Genomic DNA, 23,093 nt, shown 5'->3' on the forward strand with positions numbered 1-23,093 from the left:
AGTTTGTGACCGTTCGACCTCGTCATCCCTTGGGGCGCTCTGGTGGCTTGCAGCACTGTGGGGCTGTGCTCAGACAGCAGCTTGCGGCTGTACTTGGCCAAGGTCCAAAGATCCCAAATTCTGCACAGGCCAAGCTTCCCAACTTCCTGAAGCTGACTGGACTACTGACAGGCCACACAAAATGGTTCTGCAGGCTGGATCCACCCCATGGGCCACGTTTGACACTCCTATCCTAAGATGTTGATTACAAAAGAGCAGTTATGGCAATGAATATTTTAAGGCATTTATTTCAGGGTTCTGTATAGCTACTTACCATCTCAGAATCCAAGTGCCTTCTACATAAGAGAGACTGGACACAGCAAAATCTCTAAAGGATTTCATTGAGCTGTCAGCTACCACCATATAAACCAAGTTTGCTCTAAACAGCATCACCCAAGTACACAGCAGGGGGTGAGTCTGCACATGCATTAAGGCACTTTGCCTAAAATGAATTAAATTTAGTACCTCCAACGTGAGGTACTAAAGCAATGTGCATTAGGCTGCACCAATGAAGTGCACGTAATGTGCAGTAGCCTATTTTACTGGACACTGGCAAAACTGTGATGCTTTAATGTGCAGTAAAATAAGCTACTGCGCATTAAAGCACATATGTAGACATGAACAGGGAGTTGTGAAACAGAAGTGTGTGAATGCAAGAACGGTAGTTCCCAGAGGCCCAGGCGAGGAGTCTCCGCCTGACAACTGTCTGACTTGATGCCTCAGGTGGCCCTTTTACTCTTATGTTCTTATAATAGACTCATTCTTTGACCTGCTGATTTGGATGGATGAAAAGCAGTGTGGAAATGCATCTCAACCATATCTCCCAACAATGCGGCTGGTTGCAGTATGGAAATAAATGTGTCTCAACCATATCTCCCAACAATAAAAGGTCACTAAAAAAAGCCTTGGTTCTCTCACTACCATTACATTCACAAACTGTAACCAAGAAAAAAGGTTCAAAAAGGAATGGCCATGAGAGTGTACTGTGCAACTCACTTGCTACAGTTCTGCAGGTTTGTCTTGATAATATCATAGTCGGTGTTGTAGAGAGGCCCACTATCCTTCAGCAAAGCTTTCTGAATGCTGTAGACATGCACACTGGCAATCGTGGCTAGCTTAGACTTCATTGCTGAAAATGAAGAAGAAAACCCTTTATTAGCATGGTTTTTGCACACCAAGAGGAAAGCTGGTAGGACCTTCCAGCCTTACACTTTGACCAGTCTCAAGAGTGTGATGACAGACATGGAACATTCCCCCACCCCCAAAATGCTGTACTGGAAGCAGCAGCGTATTACTTCAACCCAGCTCCAAAGCATCTGTATAGATCAGGCACTTCAGTGGGACTTTTTGGCACTTTTAGCTAAAGCTGATTCAAACAGCTATGAATGAGCCACCTCATTAAAATGCACAATCTCTACAGACATTAGGAAAGCTGGATACAACAAATGCAACACCTCTTACGGGCACATGGTGGGCTCAGCGTGGAAGTGTGCTGAGTTTAAACTAAAGTGCTGTTTTGGGAGTTTTTCCCTCCCCCCAAATCTGCAAGCAGCCAGTTATTAGAAATGATGAATAGTAGCTTGCTGGATATCTACAGTGTTGTAAGCAGCATTCTCTATTCTTAACCTGCCCACTAAGGATTCAGGCTACTGGACTCACCACGACCACATGGTACAGGTTCTCCAATCTGTACAATGACAACTACCAGTCAAGCTCAAGATCCCAGTCCATATCATCTAAGTTTTCTCTAGCATGGAACCAGAAGATCCCAAAGGACAACCCACACTCGGAGGAAGATCCTGGCGGACAACTGCTCCATCAGACAGCAAATCAAAAATTTCAACCCTGTGGGTAAAGCTCATCTATGTGGGAGACAGCTTTCTCTGTCCAGAAGTCTGACACAGTTTCCTTGTACACTCCCATCTGTTGCCTTGGATCTTGTACTTAGACTGCAAGAGCAGGAACCATCCTTTTGTTCAGTGTTTTTACCGCATTTGGATCAAGAAGGTTCTAGTCAATAACTGGGTCTCCTAGGTACTATGAGTACTATTTGTGTTATTTCTCATGCTAGACTGTGAACATTAGCAGATACCATCATCTTCCACACCCAAAGGCAAGGCACACATGATCTGGCTTCTTTAGTAAAAATACAAATATAACCACCACCACGATAAAACACCTGAGTGCATATACATTTCTCCCACAGGGAAGTGGTTAAAAGAAACATATAACAGGTGTTAGCCACTGTCATGTGTTACTAGAAGACATGGTATTATGATCACAGTACAGGAACCTATACAGAACAAAAGTGGGTATGGGAAATCCACATTAGACATAAGTTCTGAAGTTCAGCAGCAAAATTATAGAAGCCTGTTCAGCAAAGCTTGCGTGCTAAAACTGAGGGGCTTACAACTTCCAATGAATTACTAAATATTGGTATGCTTTCAGATGTCAAGGACAGGATCCAAAAATCCTTTACAGGCTGCAGTCAGAGGGGGGAGTTGGTTCAGATCAATTGCGTCTCGTGAAGCTCAGAAACTTGGGTGAATGACCAACAGCAGATGGAGCAGCAGCTTCACAGTCAAATATAGTGGTATCTCACCACCCTTGGGATGAGGGGTATTTCAGAGGTGATGTTAAGTAATATCCCAGTCACTTAAGGCTAAGGAAGACCCAAATACATTTTCCCCGTGCACAAAACCATTAGCTCCAGTGCCCTATCAAAGGGTAGCCACATGCTAACTAAGCTTCCCCTGTGGTTTCATCATTAGACTCAGTATCCTGTCTTTGTCATCCAAAAAAAAAAAAAAGCCTTGTGAGGTGTTGCTGTGCATAGTTAATTACTGCTTTTGAATCTGAAGGAACTGCCTATCTGTGACAGCTGTTCAATAAAAGCAGTGCTATATAAAAATCTATTAATAAATTACAAGCTTGTAAAGTTCTTTAGCTGTGTACTCACTTTTTAAAGGTTTTAGGAAAAAATCTAAGAAAAAGTACACACCTTAACCAATTAATTTGATTAAAGCAGCTAAAGACTTTAAGCCCTTGGCAAGATTTTAGTTTTAGTTGCATTATTGTTCCCCTCGAGGAAAAAAACCCCAAGTTAAACACATAATTCCTGAACTAACTTACCTTCCAGCTTATCTTCTCTCACTACTGCTACCTTGTGGCACTGGAAATAAAAGACAATTTATCATCATTCACCAAAAATAATACACCAGAGGTCTTAAAATTTTTAAGAGAGTGCTGAATGTACTTTATGCAGATCCACAAGGAGCACAGAACTTGATCAGAGTTTCTATTGAAAGCCTAACTCGTATTATTCTCTTGAGGTCTGATCTGTATGCTGATCTGTACCCCAGCACCAAGAGGTTAGCTAAAAATGGGGTAGCTAGCACATGGGAGGTGTCGAGAAGCTAACAGACCTGAGACACAGGCTGTGCCAGGAATGAGCTTGCTTCACTGTTCCATATTAGCTCTAAATCTTTAAGATGACGGCAGTGTTAGTCACCCAGGTTTTATCTACAGTGCAAACAGTGAGAAATGTAAAACATTCAGCTAGCAGGCAGAGGCCATGCCTCCAACAAGAATGGCATACCCATTTTGCTACCTTGTGTGTACACCTGGATTACTTTCTTAATCAGACAGCAACTGATACAAAGAGAATTAAGCCTGACAGCATTCATCAGTTGTGTGCTCAACTGGTGCACACAAACCAGAAATCAAAGTACAAGGCCTCTATAAAAACCCCTCTATCAGCACAAGAGCCAAGAATAACAGCAGCAGCAGTCTGAGCTATCCACTGAGAGTTGGAAAAGGTAACGGAACAGTGCTAATGGTAAGGGAGGATACAATAAATAAAGCAAGATGCCATGAAAAGATAACTGTGATGAGTTTAGTTTCCATTGAGTGTTCAATCTTCAGCTCTGCAGCTACCCCTACTGAAAGAAGCCTGCATTGCAGGTTTGTCAGGAACACTCAAATTAAGAAAAGTGTTTTCATCTAAAATATGAGGCTCCCATTAATCTCCTCCACATCAAAATGGTCTCACAAGTCCCAGTTATTCCAAAACCAGAAATTTTTTCCTCCATAACCTTTCTAAAGCCCATCCTTTTCCTTCAGTTCCTTCAACTAGAACTCTTGCTCAGACCCCCAGTACTCCTTGCTCTTCTTGATGCGCAAGTTGCCTCAGCTCCAGTCTTTACAACAAGCACCCTCCCTATCTTTCCTTCTGAAAACTTACTCAGTTATTAAAATTATTTTCAGATGCATTAAAAATTACATACTGCACCAAGGAGTCATCCTTGAATTGTAACAAGTTAGCATACCACATGAGAATCAAAGCAAAGACGACTTTAACTTCTGAGGTCCAGTGTAGGTTTATAAAAATACCACAAATTTCACAGAATACGAGTAAATACCTATTATTTTCAGCCTTTACAGTGGAACAAAGGCTGGTATTTACACTTTTCCAAGTTTATATTTGCAAAATACTTTGCTTTAATTACTCTTGGTTTCAGTTTAGCAAGACAGGCCAGAGAAAATATTGCTTTCCTATAAACCAGTGTATTCAGAGTTCAGAAACATATTTACGAGATGAATAAAAAGCAGGAGAGACTGAATAAGAGCTATTAGTTTCAAAACCATGAAGGGCATGAGGCCCTATTTTCCAAGGTATTTGCATCTTTAGATGCTTAAATCCAATGCCTAGTTGGATTTTCATTGGAAGCTGGATGCCTGACTTGGGTACTAGGTTACCACAAGAAATTTAATTTTGTATTTTTAGGTATTTAAATACCTTTTAAAAATCTGACCTATAGTGACCAGAAACGATGCACTGATTTGCTAACTACAGCTAACATTTCCTTTGTTTAATAATCAGGCTTAAATACATATTTGTTTTGAAAAACTTAAAATTTTTTTCTTACGATTCCACCAGAATTAAGAATTTATTTAACAGAGACAATTTTTTTCCTGTAGCGAGTACCAGTTCAGTGGGCAGAAATAGGCAGGGAGCAGACTGCAATCCTGCCCCAACCTCATGTTGTCACCATCCTGTGATCCCAGCCCAGGCCCCTGCCTGCCCATCCTGCTCCTGGATGCCACTCCCCGCCTGCTCATGGCCCCATCCCATCCGTCCAAGTTTACCCTGCCCACGGCCACTCTCCTGCCTGCTCTGTCTGCTGCCACCAGTGCTGGGTCCAGCGGCGGTGGCAGAGACACTGGCAGCAGCAGCTGGACAGAGTAAGCCACTGACACAGGGGCTGCCAGGAAACCGAGTCTGGCTGCCACAATGCCGCTGCATAAGCCTGGGCTGGGTGGGGCTGAGGGACCCACCACAGGCTGGACAGAATTCCTTGGCAGGTTGGATTTGGCCCACAGGCTGTATATTATCCACTCCTGGTGTAACGGATGCATTCAGCTGCAAATCAACATGATTTAATGGGTATTCTAACAAGAATGAGTTGGGGGAAAAGATATTACAATCTATATAAATTCACTGAGTTTCCCCAATGACTAATTTCAATCTGGTTAAAATGAGGATCTGAATCAAAGTAATTTAAAACTAACCTATGCCAATATCTCCACAGCCTCTCCCTGTTCCATCACTTACCACTTCTCATCTTCTAAACCAAGATCCTTTGTAAAGGTACCCTCCCATGTACTTTCAGCTCTTGTCTGATCTCATGTCATCCCTGTACCTCAATTCTGACAATGACATTACATGTCCATTTCTTCTCCCTAAATAGATTCCATACCTTTTCCCATCATATCACACCCTATTCCTGAGTGATCACTACTCTCTCTACCAATTCAAATATTTCCTGAAGGCAGACTTGAACAATGACACCTACATCAAACGAGCCAATTACTAATGTTAGGATTGAAAGATAATCAGGGACAGGATATATTTACCAATAAAACAGAAAAAGTTGTCCCACAATGGAGCTTTGTTATCAAACACTTCATCGTCAAACCACAAGCAATTTTCCTACCTTCTACTGTCTGTTGTTTCTATTTTAAATTCCAAGTTTTTAGTGACAAAAGTAATGCCTTCTTTTGTGTCTGCCCAAAACCTTACACACCCCGCCCCAGCACAGTGAACAGAATAAAGCGCTGAAAAGCAAAGAACTCATTATACATGACTGAGGGGGGTGAGCACTCACAATATATCCATTCTGAACAAGATTTCCTGCCACTAAATAGGTGACATGCAGCTGAGCTCCTGAATTCTCCTTTCTCTTCCTTTCTACGTAGTCATACAGCATCCTACACAGAAACAAACAAAAAAAATACCAGCATTAGCCAACTGGGAGGTAAAAAAAAACCCTTCTTCCTATGATACGCCAGTGCAGAAACTTACAAGACCTCAGAGTAGAAACAAGCACAACATAGCATTTTTAACGATGTAATGTTCCTAACCAAATTAAATTAGAATTACTTCATTTATACTCATTGAATTACTTTCCCATTTGCAAACCTGAACTGCACCTACTGACCACTAAGATAAAACTAAAACTGACATCAGCACAAGACCCAGACTCTTGGAGATGCACTTAAAACCCCCAAAGATAATCTGTTCCAAAGATTCCCATCATTGTGGCCAGTCCTCTTGTCACAATCTAGATCTTTGAAGACAGTGATTCAAGGAGCCTGACCCCACTATCAGTCTCACAAAAGTATCTGCCATTGGCTTCCACTGATAGACTAAGGGGGCTCTAGAAGAGATAGTGCAAGTTCTCTTACAGGTTGGCTGATCTCCTATGCAGTGCTTTAAACTAGGTTAATTGGGGGGCAGGGATGCAGACAAGAGAGAGAACCTAAGATCAATGAACCACAAGTCATGCACGAAACAACCCACATAAGTACTAAGGGACCCAATGGGCATCAGGACAAGGGGGCACCAGGAGCACCCATTGGAGGGCTTAAGCTCCTCTATACTAATGGGGAACAAGTAGAGGAACTCACACTCCTTCTTGCAAACAAGAATTTTGACTTGGTTGGCCTAACTGAAACCAGGTGGGATCTTACTCACGATTGGGCAGTTAGCATTGAGAGCTATAAGTTGTACAGATGGGACAGAATAGGGAAAAAAGGGGGGGGTGTTGCTCTTTGCATTAAGGAGCAATATACATCTGCCATAATCAAGATGGGATCAGAGGAGGGGCAAATTGAGGCACTGTGGATCAGAATACAAGGGGGTCAGGGGAAAGGGACTTGGCAGTGGGGGTCTACTACAGACCGCCACATCAGGAGGATGAGTTGGACCTGGAATTCTCAAGATAGCTCTCAGAGGCCATATGGTCAAGGGACATGGTTGTCATGGGTGACCTACACTACCCTGCTGGGAGGAGCAGTCAGCTAGATCCAATTGTTCACATAGGTTCTTAACCTGCATACAGGACCTTCACCTAACGCAGGAGGTTTATGGTCCCACTAGGGGAAACACCTTACTGGACTGGATGTTGGCTACAAGGGATGATCTGGTGGGGGATCTACAGACACAAAGTAACCTAGGGGACAGTGACTATCATTTGATTGAATTCACTATCCAGAGTAGGGTGGGAAAGATAACCAGTAGGGAAAAAGTACTACACTTCAGAAAGGCTAACTTCAGTGCGCTCAGGAGATTAGTTAGTGGGGGACTGAAGAACAGGAGCACTGGTGAGATGGGAGTCCAGGAAGGATGGCCGTTCCTAAAGGGAGCAATCCTTTGGATGCAGAAGGAGACAATCCCATTGCGCAGGAAAGGGGGCAAAGGGGCCAAGAAACCCTCTTGGCTGAACAGGGAAATCCAGGAAAGCCTAGAGGTAAAAAAAGAGGCACAGGGGCTGTGGAAGCAAGGGGTAGCTACCAAGGTGGAGTATACCTACTAGGCCCATACCTACAGAGAATCAGTCAGAAAGGCCAAAGCAGAAATGGAACTTAGGCTGGCAACAAAAATTAAAGACAACAAAAAGCCCTTCTTCAGGTATACAAGAAGTAAAAAGAAGGTGCAGGGCAGCATAGGGCCCCTACAGGACAAGCTAGGGCAATTAGTGACAGATAGGAGGAACAAGGCTGAGCTCTTTAATGAGTTTTTTACTTTTGTATTCCTGAACATGGATCCAGACAACTCTCACAACTGGATCACTGACAGGCACAAAAGGGACACCAGCCCAGCAACTGTTAGCACCGACTTGCTGCAGAGACACTTGGAAGGACTGGATGTATTTAAGTCAACAGGCCCGGATGATCTTCATCCAAGGGTGCTGAAGGAATTGGCCAATGTCATAGCAGAGCCACTGGAATGGCTGTCTGAGCATTCGTGGTGCTCACGTCAGGTCCCAGAGGATTGGAAAAGAGCCAATGTGGTCCCTATTTTCAAGAAGGGGAGGAAGGAGGATCTGGGTAACTATAGGCCAGTTAGCCTCACCTTTATCTTTGGGAAAACCTTCGGGAAAATGATTAAAGATCACATTTGTGGGAGCCCATTGGCAAAAAATAATGCTGAAGGGCAACCAGCAACGGATTCATAGCAGGTAGATCCTGACTGACTAACCTTGTTTCTTTTTATGACCAGGTCACAAAATATTGGACACAGGAGTTGAGGTAGATGTCATCTACTTCGATTTTAAGAAGGCCTTCAATACAGTCTCTCATCCTATTCTCATAAATAAACTGAGTGGCTGTGATATAGATGATTACACAGTCAGGTGGGCGGGAAATTGACTTAGGGGTAGCACCCAGAGTGGTGGTGGATGGGTTAGTATTGACATGGAAAGATGTGGTGTCCCACAAGGCTCACTCCTTGGCCCTGTGCTGTCCATTGTCTTCATCAGTGACTGGGATGAGGACGTGGAGGGCACGCTGTCCAAATTCGCAAATGATACCAAATTATAGGGTAAAGTTAACATACTAGAGGGTAGGAAACAAATCCAGGCATATCTGGACAGGTTGGAAAAGTGGGCAGAACAGAACAGGATGCAGTTCAACAAAGACAAGTGCTGCACCTAGGGAGAAGGAATCACCAGCACACTTACAGGTTGGGGGGATGACCTTCTCAGCAGCAGAAAGGGGTCTCAGAGTCCTAGCTGAATCCAAGATAACCACAAGTCATCAATGTAACGAAGTGATCAGTAAAGCTACCTACACTTTATCATGAATTAGCAGGTGCATGATGAACAAGTCCAGGGAGGTGAAACCTCCCCTCTGTGCAGCACTGGTCAGGTTGCAGCTGGAGTACTGTGTCCAGTTTTGGGCACTGCACTTCAACATGGATGTAGACAACCTTGAGAGGGTTCAGAGGAGGGTCATGCATATGGTTAGGGGCCTGCAGGCAAAGACTTACAAGGAGAGATTGGGAGACCTGGATCTCTTCAGCCTCAGCAAGAGAAGGATGCTGCCTACAAATTCATCAGACGGGAGGGTGGGGGAGCAGCAAGGAATAGGAGATGCTCTGTTTACCAGGGCACTCCTTGGAGTAACTAGGAACAATAGCCACAAACTGACAGACAGCAGATTTAGGTTAGACATTGGGAAGAACTTCTTTATGGAAAGGGTTACCAGAATCTGAAATGGGCTTCCAAGGGAGGTGGTGCTCTCTCTTACCTTGAGGGTCTTCAATAGGCAGCTACATGTGGGGTCCTCTGACCCCAACGCTCATTCCTGCCTAGGGCAGGGGGTTGGACTCAATGATCTACTGAGGTCCCTTCTGACACAAACATCTATGAATCTATGAAAAAAGTCTAGCAATGAGAAGACTGAGAGCTAAGTCATGGCTCCTATTCCAGGTTCTGCTACTTATTTAGTGCAGGACTGTATTTATCGTACTGTATTCTTGCTTCCCTTAGGCAAAATTTGCCCTTGAGTTAGCAGGAATCAGAATGTTTAAAAGATAAAAGCAATTTACATGAAGGTAGCCCGGTACCTAGGAAAACAAAGGGTTTCACATTTTATCTGGAAACGATTGTTGGTTTTTGTTTAAAAATGGAAACCAATTAATTAGGCTGAATCACTGAATAAAAGACTTGTGGGATGCATTAATTCTTACTGTTTAGCCTGGTTGACATGAACCCCCAGCGTGTAGCTCAGCCATTTGTAGGTCACCTGCAATATAAAAAACACACAAAAAACACTGCACATCAATAAATAAAAATCTTTGACTTCACCATCCAAAACATTACTCCATCATGTTTGGCTGATGTTGGGTGCAGAGGGCTGGACTAAACGACCTTACAAGGTCCCTTCCAGCCCTACTTCCCTACCACATGCTAAGTCCCACCACCCCTTGAAGCAAGTGGGCTATGAATGCAAAAAAGCAATTTGACCGATGTGAATAAGGACTGCTTGGCTGCCCCCCACCCTACTTCTATAGTATGCCAAACACAAAAACCTTTCCTGAACAGATGCCAGTTTGCATGTGGCTTAAGTGACTTTGTCCCGCACAACATTTTGAAAGCAACACATTTCCAAAACAGAGATGAACGCTAAGCATTCATCGTGAAGGCTGCCACTGCTCTCACACACGGCCATCAAGAAGGCACCTGCCACTGGTGCTGTAGGGCAGCACTTCTCAACCGGTGGGATGCGCAGGTCCTGTAGGTGGGACTTCAACTCGTTGCCCGATGGAAAAAAAATCATTGCACTTCAAACGCATGAATTGATTTTGCAAGTTTCACAGGATTTGTTCACTACGCGGAGGTTTTGCTTTCATCACGGTGGGACTGAGGCTTTTTGACAAAACGGTTGATGGCACCAAAGGTGCAAAAGGCTGCGAACCGCCGCTGGACCATAACCCTTAAGTTACATCGCCAGCCCAGCAGCTCAGCCTGGCAACCCAGTAACGATGCCACCACGAATCAGCCATGTGACACTGTGCCCGTTTTGTACCCTATTTTGAATAAACGTCCTTATGTGCAAGATGATATTAATATTATATTATTATTATTAACTTATATGCATATACACACACACATTATATATATAAATAAAAACATAGAATAAACATCCTTATGTGCCAGAGTTCAGCATGGGTATAATACACACACACACGCTATATTATATTATATTTATTATATTAATTATATTATATTCGGCCACGTCCCCCCACGCGCAGAGCCTGAGCAGGCCCCGACCCCTTCCCCCCGCCCCGCCGCGCCCCGCCCGGGCCTCACGACGCGGTTCTGGTCCGTGACGAACTCATCGATGTTGTCCAGGTAGAGCTCGTCCTCCATGACGGCGGCGAGAGCTGCACCGCACGGCCTAGGCCACCGCCTCCATAGCAACGCGCCTGTGCAGGCCCGCGCGACGGCGGCCGCACGCGGACAAAAGGCCCCAAAGCGGCTTCGCATCCGCCGCACTACGTCACCGCGGCTACGCCCCCCCGAGCGGTTTGACAGACGCTCCGCTCCCCCGCCTCACGACCCCGCGCGGCGCATGCGTAGTCGGTGCTGTGACGTGCTCTCAGTGCATGTTTGGGCCACGTGCCGCTGGGTCGTATCCTGACCGTTGTCCTGGTGGAAAGGAGGGCGCGATCCTAAGCCTGTCTGTAACATGGAGATGGATGCCACAGCCATGGGACTTGTCTGCGGGCCCAGCTGCTGGCTGGCTCGCACCGTGTAGTTATGGTTATTTTCATCGCGGTGGTGGCCTGCTCCGTCACCCCCTGCAACTGAGGATTTAGAAACCAGAACGGCCTGTTTCTGCCCTTGAGCGTGTGGCGGGAGCTTTTGGCAAACAGCTTTTGAAGGGTGCTTCAGTGAGAGGCTGTAAAGGACCAGGCCATAGGCAGTCTGGCCTAACGGGAGGGCAGGGGCCAGGGGCTGGGTCAGGGTTCAGGAACCGCACGACCAAATCCAGAAAGAAAACCAGAGACAAGAGTCCAAAACAGTCCAGGGTCTGGATGTGGGGATCAGATGCCGTGTTACCAAACCCGAGGGACGATTCACAGGGCAATGTCCAAACACAGACGCACAGAATTAATAACTACCCCAACACTCAAGTTTCCAGGGTATTTTATATTTGCAGACTGACGTGTGCTGTATGTTGGAAGAAGGGCTGTGTACATAAGGCCGTGATATGACAGATGTTTGATGTGGTGTGGGTAGGATTGCCACCTTTTACACCAGAGTGCACAGCACAAATATGTCCCTGGGCTAGAGGTGATGTTGGCCAATGCTAGGAGGGCTGAACCCAGTGCTGCGCAGAGTGTGGCATGTCAAATTATTACTGGGGAATTTAAAGTGCCGTGTAAGGCGCAGCACAAATTTTTTGCCGTAGTTTTGAGAGGAAGGGGCGAGAGAGAGAGGAAAAGAAGGTGAGAGAGACAGTTGGGGTAACTGAGTACCCCCTGCCTGTGTCTTGCGAACCACAGGTTGAGAAACCATGCCCAAAGTGACCCCACAAGTAAAGGCCATCTTCCACTGCTTTATGCAGATCACAGTAAGCGCTGCTATGAAGTAGAAAGAAAGTGGTAATGTTTATTAGGCTCTAGATAAAGCATGTCCTAACACTAGAGCCGTTGAAGACTCCACAACGCTACAGTCAGACCAACAAGCAGGTCTGTTAGTCACAGTCATCTTGAACCTGCTTCAGTGCCATGAAAGGACCAGGACTGACAATCACCTGTTTGTTGGTGCCAGCCTTCCCGTGCACTGGAGATTTGAACCAATGCTGCAAGGTGCCAGGGCTGGAAAGGACCAACAGGTATTTGTTGTTCCCAGCCTCAGCACCCCACCATGATGGTATTACCTCCATGGAGCAATCAGATGTTAGCCCAACGTGTGTCAAGTACCATCTGGAGAAGCTGTTTGGTAGAAAAGTCCTAACGTTGCTATGCCACCATGGCCCTAGCACTTGTTTTATTGCTTGATCGATCATGTTTTAAATGCAGTTAATGTGTACCAAGTATGACGGGACAAGGCCCCTCATAGCTGAGTGCACAGCTGAGCAGTGCCGTGTCCTCGAGGAGGTAAGCGTGCATGTGTCTCACTGCAGCTCAGGAGATCTAACACCTACACACCCTCACTGGGGCCTGCAGTGACTTGAGCCTGCTGCTGCCCCAGACAGTTGCTTCCCTCTGTGAGCCAGCAGTAATGGATTATTGCTTGTGTCTAGCAGAACAGCGGTCTGGGGGGCTCTTGCAGTCAGGGCACCAGAGGTCCAGGGAAATGCCGTCCTGCTCCCCATCGGAGGTCCAGCTACAGAGCCTTGCTCTGCATCTGCAGAGCCATGGCACCCTGAACACAAGCTTCTTCCTCAGAGCCATGCTTCTCAGATCTCACCCACTGCCGCCAGTGGGGTTATGGGGATATGGTGGGATAGTTCACATGGCTGGAGTATGGTCATGGCTGGGTATCACTTGTTCCGGAAGAGGCAGGGGAAGCAAGGAGGTGTTGCTGTACCTAGTTCTGGACGATGCAGAGAAGGCCGTATTTTCATTTCAGTCTTCACAGAGAGGGGCAACTTCCAGATGAGAAGCATGTTTAGCAGCAAAGATAGGAGTCAAAGAGTAGCCTAGAGCAGTGGCAGAACAGGCTAGGGATTAGAGAAGTGAAATGTTTTCAAGTCGGCAGAGCCAGATGGGATGAACCCATGGGTATGGGAGGAATGGGCTGAAGTACTTTCAGAGCCCTTGGCAGTCCTCTTTGACAACTCCTGGAGGTCAGGTGAAGTCCTGGATGATTGGAAAAGGGTCAATATAGTGCTGAGTTTTAAGATGGGGAAGAGGAGGATCTGGTGCATTACAGACCAGTCAGTCTGACCTTGAAAGATTATGGAGCAGGTCCTCAGGCAATCTATTTCAAAGCATCTAAAGGAGAATAAGATGATCTTAAAGGGACAGGCTTTTTGGACAGGAGGAGAGCAATGGATGATATACCTTGACTTTAGCAGGGCTTTAGATCACGCGTGGGCAAAATACAGCATGTGGGCAGTGTCTGACTCACCAGTGGATACTATCTGGACCACCAGCTGCTCCCTGCGCTGCTCTGCTCTACCACAGTCAGAGCTGGACTGGATGCAGACTCTGAAATATGACAAGAGCCACTGTCTAAGCAACCAGTGCCCTTTGCAAGGGGCATGCAGGGAATGGATCATTGCTCTTCCTGGGCCTCAGCACCCCGCAGGTGCCAAGCCAATGTCCATAGAGACCCCCTCCACCAGCTCCATCAGGTGTCCCTGGCGGTGGATGTGGAGCAGACGGGCTCTGTGCACGGGCAGCAGGGGCGGATGTGGTAGTGATGGCAGCTGGAAGTAAGGCTTCACAGGACACGCTCTGGCATGTGAGTCGGGGGTTGCCGACCCCTGGGTTAGGGCACATTTTTAAGATTCAGGTGTCAGCACAGGAAATGCTGCTGAGCCCCTGTGGCCCACCAGCCACCCTGGTGGCAGGCAGTAACACACATCTGCACTGGTTTAGGAATAATTCACTTCAGCAAACATTTGGATCAAGACCAAATTTAATTAGTTGAACCAGAGCTAGTTATACATTGTGTTTATTCCAGCATTAGAGGAATGATGTTCTCTTTCCATCTCCATCCCCATCCCCCTTTCCCCCCTCCACACATTGTACACACAACACAACCCCGAACAAGACATGCAACTTGTATTTAAAAGGCAGAATGAAGAAGAAAAGATCTTTCCTGGAAAATGCTGATTAGTAACTGGAGCAGCTCATCCAGCTGTGTACCCAGCCAGCAGCTCGGGAGCCCTATGTGAAGCATTGCAGCATTACTTCTGCTTCAGCAGAACTGCAATTACTGCCTCTCCAATTCCCCAACTTCCAGCAGCTGGAAAAAAGGGTTTACGCAAGAAAATACAGTCCGAGATTTCAGCAGGCTAAGGCACAGAAGACTAATACAAATTCCTATCTGGCGGCATGCTGAGGAAGCTATGTTTTCCTTTAAAGATATGTGTTTAAGCAACAATAATAGCAAAGTGACAAGATAAAGAGCGATGTGAAGTCATTGACCAAATGGATTCCAAGACAGCTCTTCTGTATGAAAACAGAGCTGTTGAACAAAGCCACCGTTCTGTACCTCTGATCCATCTCTTTACTCCATCAGCGTCCTACAGCCCAGTGTCTTGTTGGATTTTGGAAGCCTTTGTAGGTAAATGGAGGAATATTTGGTAAACAGGAGGCAATTTTGGACAGGCATGCTATGGAGTTGACTTCACATGAACTGGAGTCCTGCTCGCTCGTAAAAAAGACACCATCAGGCGAGTATATGGAGGGGTCTTCGTCATAATAGTTGTAAGGTCTCAGAAAAAACCCAACTGTATTCCCCACTGTCACGGTGTTGGGTATGTCCTCAGCATGTGGGATATGAAGGAAACCCGTTGTTATCCATGCAACCAGGTCCTAGAGAAGGAAATGGAGTCGAGCAATTTGCTTATTATAGGAAAACTTCTGGTTCGAAGGACAAATGAGGAAAGACCAGGCAAAGCTGCTGTGAAGTGATAGCCTGTGCCTAGTCCTACGCGCCAGGCTCCTGCCCAGTGAGGCTGGCTCAGACAGTGGAATATGCTGACCTAGGATTTCCCTTAAACTTTTCCCTTGGAGGAAATGTTGGGTTGTTCCCATGACTCTGCCCTACCCCATACTCAACCCATCGTGAACACCAGCCGTCACAATGAAGGGCTGGGTCAGGAGTGGGGAAGCACAGAGTTAGTTTTTTGGTCTCCAAGATGAGACGACTGTCACAAAGAACCATTATCCCTGTTAGCAACTGATCCCTGCACCCATGAGCCAGGTTTGCAGTGTGCATCCTGCACCCCATCTGGTTCATGCCAATGAGACAACTCACCCCACTGCAATACATAGCTGCAGAGCAGAGAGAGAGGCCTACTTACCTCATTTACGATGGTTTCATTATTGATGAAGTCAGCGAAGGCCACGGTGGGTGTCCAGGGGTCATTCTGGTTGTAGATGCTACTGCTGGTTGGCTCCTCTTCTTTCCGTTTAGTGACAGCCAGTTTGTACCTAAAGATCAAGAGAAAGAAACACGCCTGTCTTGCAGGATTTGCCCAATCCAGCAGCCGCACAGGACATGAGGCTGCCACCTGCTCCAGGATGCGGAGGGCTGTGGTATGCCCACGATAGTCCATCGAGTCACGCTCATCATAAATAACAAAATGTGAGTCTGGGACACAGTCTATAAAAGACCTCCCACTGGCAAGCAAAAAGGGATGCTCTTCCATTTGTATCCCTCACGCCTCTCCCAATACTAAAGGCAATGATGTTTGAGGGGCTGTGGGCAGAATAGCTCAGAGTCCGGCTGATGTGCTGTGCTGTGGGCTCATGTGGAGCCGTGCAATAGGTTCTTCAAGGGAAGGGATGGAAACAGCATTGCCCCTGATGTATGCAATTAGGCTGGGCTAAATACCTCTGGCAAGGGGCCCCTAACCCCTGTTACTGCAAGGGAGTAGTGCAGTGCTACAGGAGCAGGTTATGGGATGTAGCTTGCAGGGAGGCAAGAGAGAAAGCCGGGAGCCCGTTAGCAAGAGAGGTGGGTGGCAGGAGCAGGGAACCTCGGTCTAGCCCAGATCCCCTGGAGAGAAGGAGCAAGGAGAGCGTGAGGTGGGAAACTGTGTCTGTCTAAGACTCAGTGATGTTTTTGTGGGATGTTCATAGTTGGGAGGCCTGAAGGGCTGGAAGGAGGCCACTGAAGATGTCCCTTGGATTACATTAGTGACCTGGCGGGCTTCCAGGGGCCTGGTGAGCAGTAAGCCAGCTGCCAGAGCCCTGAGGACAGTGCAGGGATGTGGGCAGCCCAGAGCACTGTGCCAAGTGGAGCCTTACCCCCATTATTGGAAGGCAGCCTCCCAATGCTCCCAATAACATCCAAAGCAGTGGCAGATGAGAGGGAGGAAGGTAAGCGGCCGGGCAGCCAATGTGTCTGAACAGACCTCAATGGGCTGGCAAAGAGCTCCAAGTGATGTGGGGAAACTGAGGCCAGTAACAATACCTTGCAGCAGCCATTTTCAAACTTTCTAAAACCAAAGAACCGTTTCATATCACGTCTGCTGTGGGATCCCCCCCTCTCCTAAAGGTTGATGTGGAGCCCATTGGCCCGACAATAGCCGCACACTACCCGCCAGCCAGCCCCACCTCCAGTTTTTGTGGGAGCCCTGATGATCTACTACAGAAGCCCAGCATTTTGTTCTGCGCCGACTTGCTAGGGCAGGAAGGTACCTATGCTACGAGATGCCGCCAGGCTTTTCCATCTCTGACTTCTACATTCAGAACCTGCATGGCCCGACTTGCCCTATAAGATCAGCACGGCTGACAGATTTGATTAGGGGAACACCTGGAGCAGAACAGCACTGGGATGGGAGCGAGGGGACTCAGCACAGGCTGCACGTTTGCTCCCGCGGGACCAGAACTAGCACCAGGACTGCAGAGGACATGGCAGGGCATGGCTCAGATACACTGACCAAGCTGTGGCCATAGTGTGGGATGGGACATGGAGAGCAGAGGATGTTGCAACTTTGGCTGTGAAACAAGAAGTGTGTGGCAAGAAGTGTATAGCAACAGAGGATGAGATATGCCAACGACACAATGAATTTCAATAGTTTTTAACCAGAGCTGGCTCCAAAATCCCAGGGGTGGGCAAACAGCCCAACAACCAGCGATCATGAAAAGGACATTTAATGCTCTTTAATTCTATCGTGTGAGAGACCTAGTCTGTATCCACTCTAGTATACCTGAGCCATGCAGCGGCTGGGGCATTCAGACACCCACAGCAGGCTTATACATAGACATGACCTAGGTATTAACATATGGATAAAAGATACCTACCTCCCCCAGCTGACGGCTCTCTCCATCGTACTTGTTTCTGGCAGATGGTCCCCAGAAAAGCTAATAATCTGCAGCCTGTAGCCTCGCTCATGGCCCCACTTGTTTTCACTGTTGGCAGCAAAATAGACATATCTGGGCATCTCCGAGTTGAGGCGAAATGCAGCTTCATCCTCCCTGTCCAAGACTTTCTTGATCAGCCGTGAGCGCTCTATCTGGTGCTCCGGACTCCAAGGAGCCTGCACGTTCTCAAACACCATGTCATGGGTCACCAGGGAATTTTTTGAGCCTGTAAGACAAAGGCAAAAACACTGAGAAATCGCTTCTTGGGCCCTTGTATCCCACTTCCAAGACTGCAAAGGCTCAGCCAATTTCAGCTTATTTTTATCCTTGTTTCTACATCACAGACTCTGAACAGCATGCTGTCTGCATGGTACTGTGGGCCAGCACAGGTTAGTGCAAGCATCAAAGAGCACATATAGTACTCACACAAATGCTTTGCTAAGGCATTGGCCAGCATAGTCCTCACCAGCAGTGACTGAGACACGAACTCCTTAAAGAAGCTCAAGCTGAAATATGCACATAAGAGGCTGGTACAAGATAATGAAGAATGATACAAGAGGTGTCGTGCTGCCAGGAAAGGAAGTCAGATGCATCAAGCACAGGATGGTTCAGTACTTGTATGATAAAGAAAGAATGGGAGCACGTAGAGCAGGATGCACAACCGGCATGGGGCAGCTCCAGACAGCAAGGGAGTGTAATGCACAGTCAACCTGCTTTGCTTAGTAGTGTAAGCTGGCATGTACAGAAGAGGGACTGGGAAACTTCAAACTTGATATCAGCACGGGGGATAGAGTTTGGGCTCATGCCTTGCTGCAGGCAATCATGGGCTCAGGGGAGAGAAAGCCCTGTGTCTAGACTGTAAACCTTTCTGAGCCTCACGCCCACCAACTCTGCCATCTTTCTTTGTGCAGGTTGCGTTCTTTGTTCACTGGAGCCAGAGACGAGCAGACACCAACTAGCAACACTCATCCCAAATACAACATTTATGCTTCTATAGCTACAGGGCCCTATTAAGTCCTCCCCAGCCCTGTGTCCATAGCTCTGATTTGTGATTGAGGGGCAAAGGGATGTGTATGAGCTTGCAATTTGTCATCCACAACTGTCCAAGACACTTATCCCCATGCAGATGGTGAAGTGGGTCTGAACGGGTGTGTAGCCTCTCTTTTGAGGCTAAAGCATATGTATCTAGCAGAGCAGGGGATCCAGAAAGTGGCAGGAAGAGCCAAAGATTGAAGAACAGGAGCATATTACAAGGCTCCAGTCAATTCAAGGTCTTGCAGCAAACAAGTCTCAACTAGGACCAGGAGCTGAATCAGCAGAAACGGGGTGCAGGAGCCTGGGGAAACACAAAGACAGACCAGTGAGAAAGGATTTTTGGCAGAGATGTCAGAAGGTTTTGTCCTAGAACAGACAGACAGAAACGATGGTACCCGTCTGGGAGGTCTGCCTCCAGCTCCAATTCACTTCCCTAGGCTTGGTTTGGCACCCCCACGAAGGAACGAGCCAACGCGGCATAAAGAAACGGTGACGACAGTCATGCCTGATGGGTTGTGAGACACCCTGAAGTAGTGACCACCCTACTCAAGTACTTAGCATGCACTGTTAAATGATCAAAAGTGTCAAAGAAAAAAGTTTGGCATTTCGCCTGTTCTTTACAAACTAATAAATCTTATTGGTCAAAGGACTTACCACCAACATCTAGGTCCACCTTAAAATTCAGAGCGTGATTATGCATGGTCCCAAGGGTGTGCTCCTCAACCCTATTTCCAAAATCAGTACCATCGCCAAAGAAGAAGGAGGAGCTTATGTAGCCACTGGCTCGGACTTTGACTTCCACAGCTCCACTTGAGTGGAATATGAAGTCCCAAATGTAGTCATAGTTTGAAACGGCTGAAATAGTCCTGAACACCAGAACTGAGTTGGCCAGCCCCCCGTAGTACCTTTTGTTATAATGGCGTCGAACAGGAGCTTCCAAATTTGCCTCAAAAATGCAGATGGAGTTCTTGTTCGTCTCGGGCACGAAGGAGTCAGCGAGGTAGGAGCTATCCAAATACGTCGCTAAGTAGGGGCAGTCAGCCCCTGGGACCAGCGAGAAGGCATCTCTTCCAATGCCATAGCTTGCATCCAGGTATCTGATTGACATCGCCCCTGGATTATTGGAGGTGTAAATTGCAGAGGCTTCCTGGAGGCTGAGTTCATAGACAATCCTCTGCCCCCTAAATCGAATGTCAAACAGTCGTGGCCCTGTATTCACATCCATCCCAAAGGCGAAGCTCCAGGCCTGGAAGACAACTTGGTTGCTCCTGATGCTGTAGCGGGGCCCACGAGGCTCATACTGCAAGGGCCCCACGTGCTGGTGGGGCACCCTAGGCTTCAGGGAGGAGTATCCCCCATCCAGCGGGACTTTTCTCACTTTGTCCACCTTCACGTGGCCCTTCTTGAACTCACTCTCCAGCTGCACCATCCCCTCAAAGTACTGCCCATTATAAAAGACTTTCAGCACCTTCCACCGGGAGATATTCAGGCTGCCGTGGTCGATCAGCACCTCCAGCCCCACGGGGTGCACGTAAAGGCCACTCACATTCTGGAAATGAACGATCCAGGTTTTGCGATCTCCAGACTCAAGTCCTCGAGGAGCCACAGTTTGAGTTGCCAGGTTAGCCCCGTCGTAATCAAATACCTGACTCATGAAGGTTGGCGCTTTGGGGTATTCCACGCTTCGTAAAAAAACACTGAGCTGCCTAAATTCATTGCCTAGAAGTGGTCTGCGGTTATATGGCAGCTTCCCTCCATACTTCAGCACTGTGACGTCCCGGTGATACGCTGGCTTCGGCAGGGGGCCCACCAGATACTCCGTGATGTTTGGCTCGGGCTGATTTCCAAAGAAAATCACAGCCAGTGCCTGTCGCGAGGGGCGAACTCCCCCTCGATCCAGAAACCGCAGCACCTCTGCCTTGGCAGGGAGCTGCAGGCTGATGTAGTAAATGCAGTTGTCAGCGGGGTTTGCATGAGAGGCATCTACCAGTGGCACCCCAAGGTTTTCCCGCAGATACCTCACCACTTGCACCATTTCTCCTGGGGTCAGATCAGCAAACACCAGGCTCTGGTCATTCTGGGCACCGTGTCCTGTCTCCTGGGCCTGCCAAGACCCGGTACCACAGGTGGCCGGTCTCCTTCCTCTACCCAGCAACAAAGCAACTAGAATGAAATTTACTGCTGCCGACACAGCTAAGAAAATGGAGGCAACTTTCAAATCCATGCCCCAAAGTGGCAAAGGCAGCTCTGATTCCTGATGTCTCACGGTGGGTTTTGGACTGGGCGTCCCCACTGCAAGCAGCCTGTATATCCTGCTGCTTCTCTGCTGTCAAGGTGTTTGGTGCAGAGCTGCTCCAGGTGCAAACATAATGTATGAGATAGAGGAGGAGACCTGAAATCAGAATGAATCAAAGCACAGATCTTGTTTGCTCAGCCAGTCCAACCTGTTCTCTGCACCCTGAAGAGCCACAGGATGAGAAAATAGAGGTGCAGGGTTACTAACACTTCAGAGAAGCTGTTCATCATTTTCTCAGTTATTCACATGTGAAGGCCATAAATCACGATTCATCTGACAGCCTTTTTTATCACCGGCCAGTAAGTTTTATCCTAAAGCCATATATCTCAAACCCAAAGGATATAGGTAGGACAAAGATTGCAGTCTTCAGGAAACCAAACCTGTGCGCCGCAGAGAGAGAGAAGGGGAAAGGTCAAGGGACCACTGATACCTGAGGCCCTGGCAATGGCAGAGAACTGATGAGGTGAGAGGTGCCCAGATGTCCCAGGCAGCAAACCATACCCAAGCTGCGCAGGCAAGGGAACCCCGCCAGGACCCTGTCAGACTGCCTGGGGAGAATCACCTGTCCATCAAACCCTGCATGTGAGAATGGGATCCAGCAGCCGGGCACCCAAGAAGAGGCTCTGTGCCCGCTCTGAGCATCCTGCCAAGTCACCTGTCCCAGGTGTGGCAGAGCTGCGACAAGCCAGAGGAAGCCTCCCTTGGGAAGCCATGGCAGCAGTGTGGCAGGGGGAAGAAAAGACATCCTGACCTCACTGATGGGCTTGTTCAGCCCAACCACATTCTGCTGCAGGCCTGCTGCAGCCACACAAATAAGTACAACTGTGTCAGTGCGCAGGGGCTGGATGCGGTGCGGGAACCCAGCCTGGGGCATCTGTGCCACGTTGCATAGTTTCATCCTTCCCCAGCTGGCTAGATCTATGATGAACCTCTCCCTTTCCTTGCTGCTAAGAGCCTGGATCAAACCACCAAACTGTATTCCTCCATAATTTACCTCTGGTTCACAGCACAGATCAGTGTGCTGCACTTTCTTCTGCTGTTTGAGTGAGAGAGGGGAAGGGGGTTAATGCAGACTTCTCATGGAGGCTTTTGGACACAAACACCCTTCATCAGGCATTGATGCCTGCCCAGAGGAGTTTTCCATCTATGGACTCCTCTGTGAAATCCTAGAATATATGTACTTTCATTCCTATGCAGGAGAACTTTTACACTCTTTTCTCCAATGCCTGATGAAGGGTGTTTGTGCCCGAAAGCTTGCAATGAAAGAAAAATTTTCTGCAAAAATCTTGTTGGTTTAATAAAAGACATTATCTCTACTACGGGCCCTGATCACTTCTCATGGAAAATCATTTCATTAAAACTTTGGCAGGTTTGGGCAAGCAAAAAGGTTCATCTGCCTTCCAGCTCTCTTCAGACAGGGTTGCTCAATTATATGTTAGCAAAGAGATGCTACTTATCCTCTGTTTGTTTTAGTGCCTTGTTTTTAATGCTAGGCCTTGCTTAGCATAAGCACTCTCTCACATCACCTCTTCCTCCTTGATAAAAATAGCTACTTCTGATTGAGAAAGCTTAACATATCCTTGGAAATACGGATAACAGTATTTTAACAAAACTGCAACTGTAATGCAAGCTATAAGGAGACCTAAAAAACTAACAAAAATCCATACGCTATCTCCCATTTGCCAGATAAGATGAGACATTCTTTCTGTAACTCTATTTGAAGTCTGCATATGTTTAATAATTTCCCTTAGCCTGTTGGGCAATATCACCTAACCAACTTAAGGGTTTATTAAGCCCTTCTAAGAGAGCTCTTAAGTAGTCAGGAACTTGACCATTGGTGGAAATATTCTGATAAACCAGAGAAATAAACTTAGTCAAGTC

At 47.2% G+C, this 23,093-nt stretch overlaps 2 protein-coding genes across 6 annotated transcripts in view; both read right to left on the reverse strand.

The window, feature by feature from the left end:
- Positions 1–11,359, reverse strand: part of POLD3 (DNA polymerase delta 3, accessory subunit) — a 35,863-nt gene extending 24,504 nt beyond the window's left edge. For 2 of the 5 annotated variants that reach the window (XM_019530555.1, XM_019530554.1), the window contains exons 1-5: positions 11,196–11,357; positions 10,073–10,128; positions 6,207–6,309; positions 3,172–3,211; positions 1,036–1,168 (exon numbers count right to left, since the gene is read on the reverse strand). In XM_019530555.1, the coding sequence (XP_019386100.1) occupies positions 1,036–1,168; positions 3,172–3,211; positions 6,207–6,309; positions 10,073–10,128; positions 11,196–11,255 (392 nt within the window). In that variant the 5' untranslated portion in view covers positions 11,256–11,357. Of the gene's footprint in view, positions 1–1,035; positions 1,169–3,171; positions 3,212–6,206; positions 6,310–10,072; positions 10,129–11,195 lie in introns of all 5 variants that reach the window. The other 3 variants (XM_019530556.1, XM_019530553.1, XM_019530557.1) reach the window with 3 other exon arrangements.
- A 3,220-nt stretch (positions 11,360–14,579) lies between these two features.
- On the reverse strand, positions 14,580–21,252 carry LOC109306908 (membrane primary amine oxidase-like). The gene is made up of 4 exons (XM_019530558.1): positions 19,571–21,252; positions 17,822–18,107; positions 15,874–16,003; positions 14,580–15,382 (listed from the first exon to the last, which is right to left on the reverse strand). The coding sequence occupies exons 1-4, from the start codon at positions 21,138–21,140 to the stop codon at positions 15,083–15,085; spliced, it is 2,286 nt and encodes a 761-aa protein (XP_019386103.1). The 5' UTR covers positions 21,141–21,252; the 3' UTR covers positions 14,580–15,082.
- Between the last annotated feature and the right edge of the window lie 1,841 nt (positions 21,253–23,093).

Source organism: Crocodylus porosus, unplaced genomic scaffold (assembly GCF_001723895.1).
Source record: "Crocodylus porosus isolate Cpor-Errol unplaced genomic scaffold, CroPor_comp1, whole genome shotgun sequence".
NCBI classification, from domain to species: Eukaryota; Metazoa; Chordata; order Crocodylia; family Crocodylidae; genus Crocodylus; species Crocodylus porosus.

Bases quoted from the DNA above. Each gene is read 5' to 3' on its own strand.
- LOC109306908 (XM_019530558.1), bottom strand. From the start codon at position 21,140: ATGGATTTGAAAGTTGCCTCCATTTTCTTAGCTGTGTCGGCAGCAGTA. The intron at 18,108-19,570 runs GTAAGTCCTTTG...TTTGTCTTACAG, and splicing joins GGTGGACCTAGATGTTGGTG to GCTCAAAAAATTCCCTGGTG. The intron at 16,004-17,821 runs GTAGGTATCTTT...CTTGATCTTTAG, and splicing joins AGAGCCGTCAGCTGGGGGAG to GTACAAACTGGCTGTCACTA.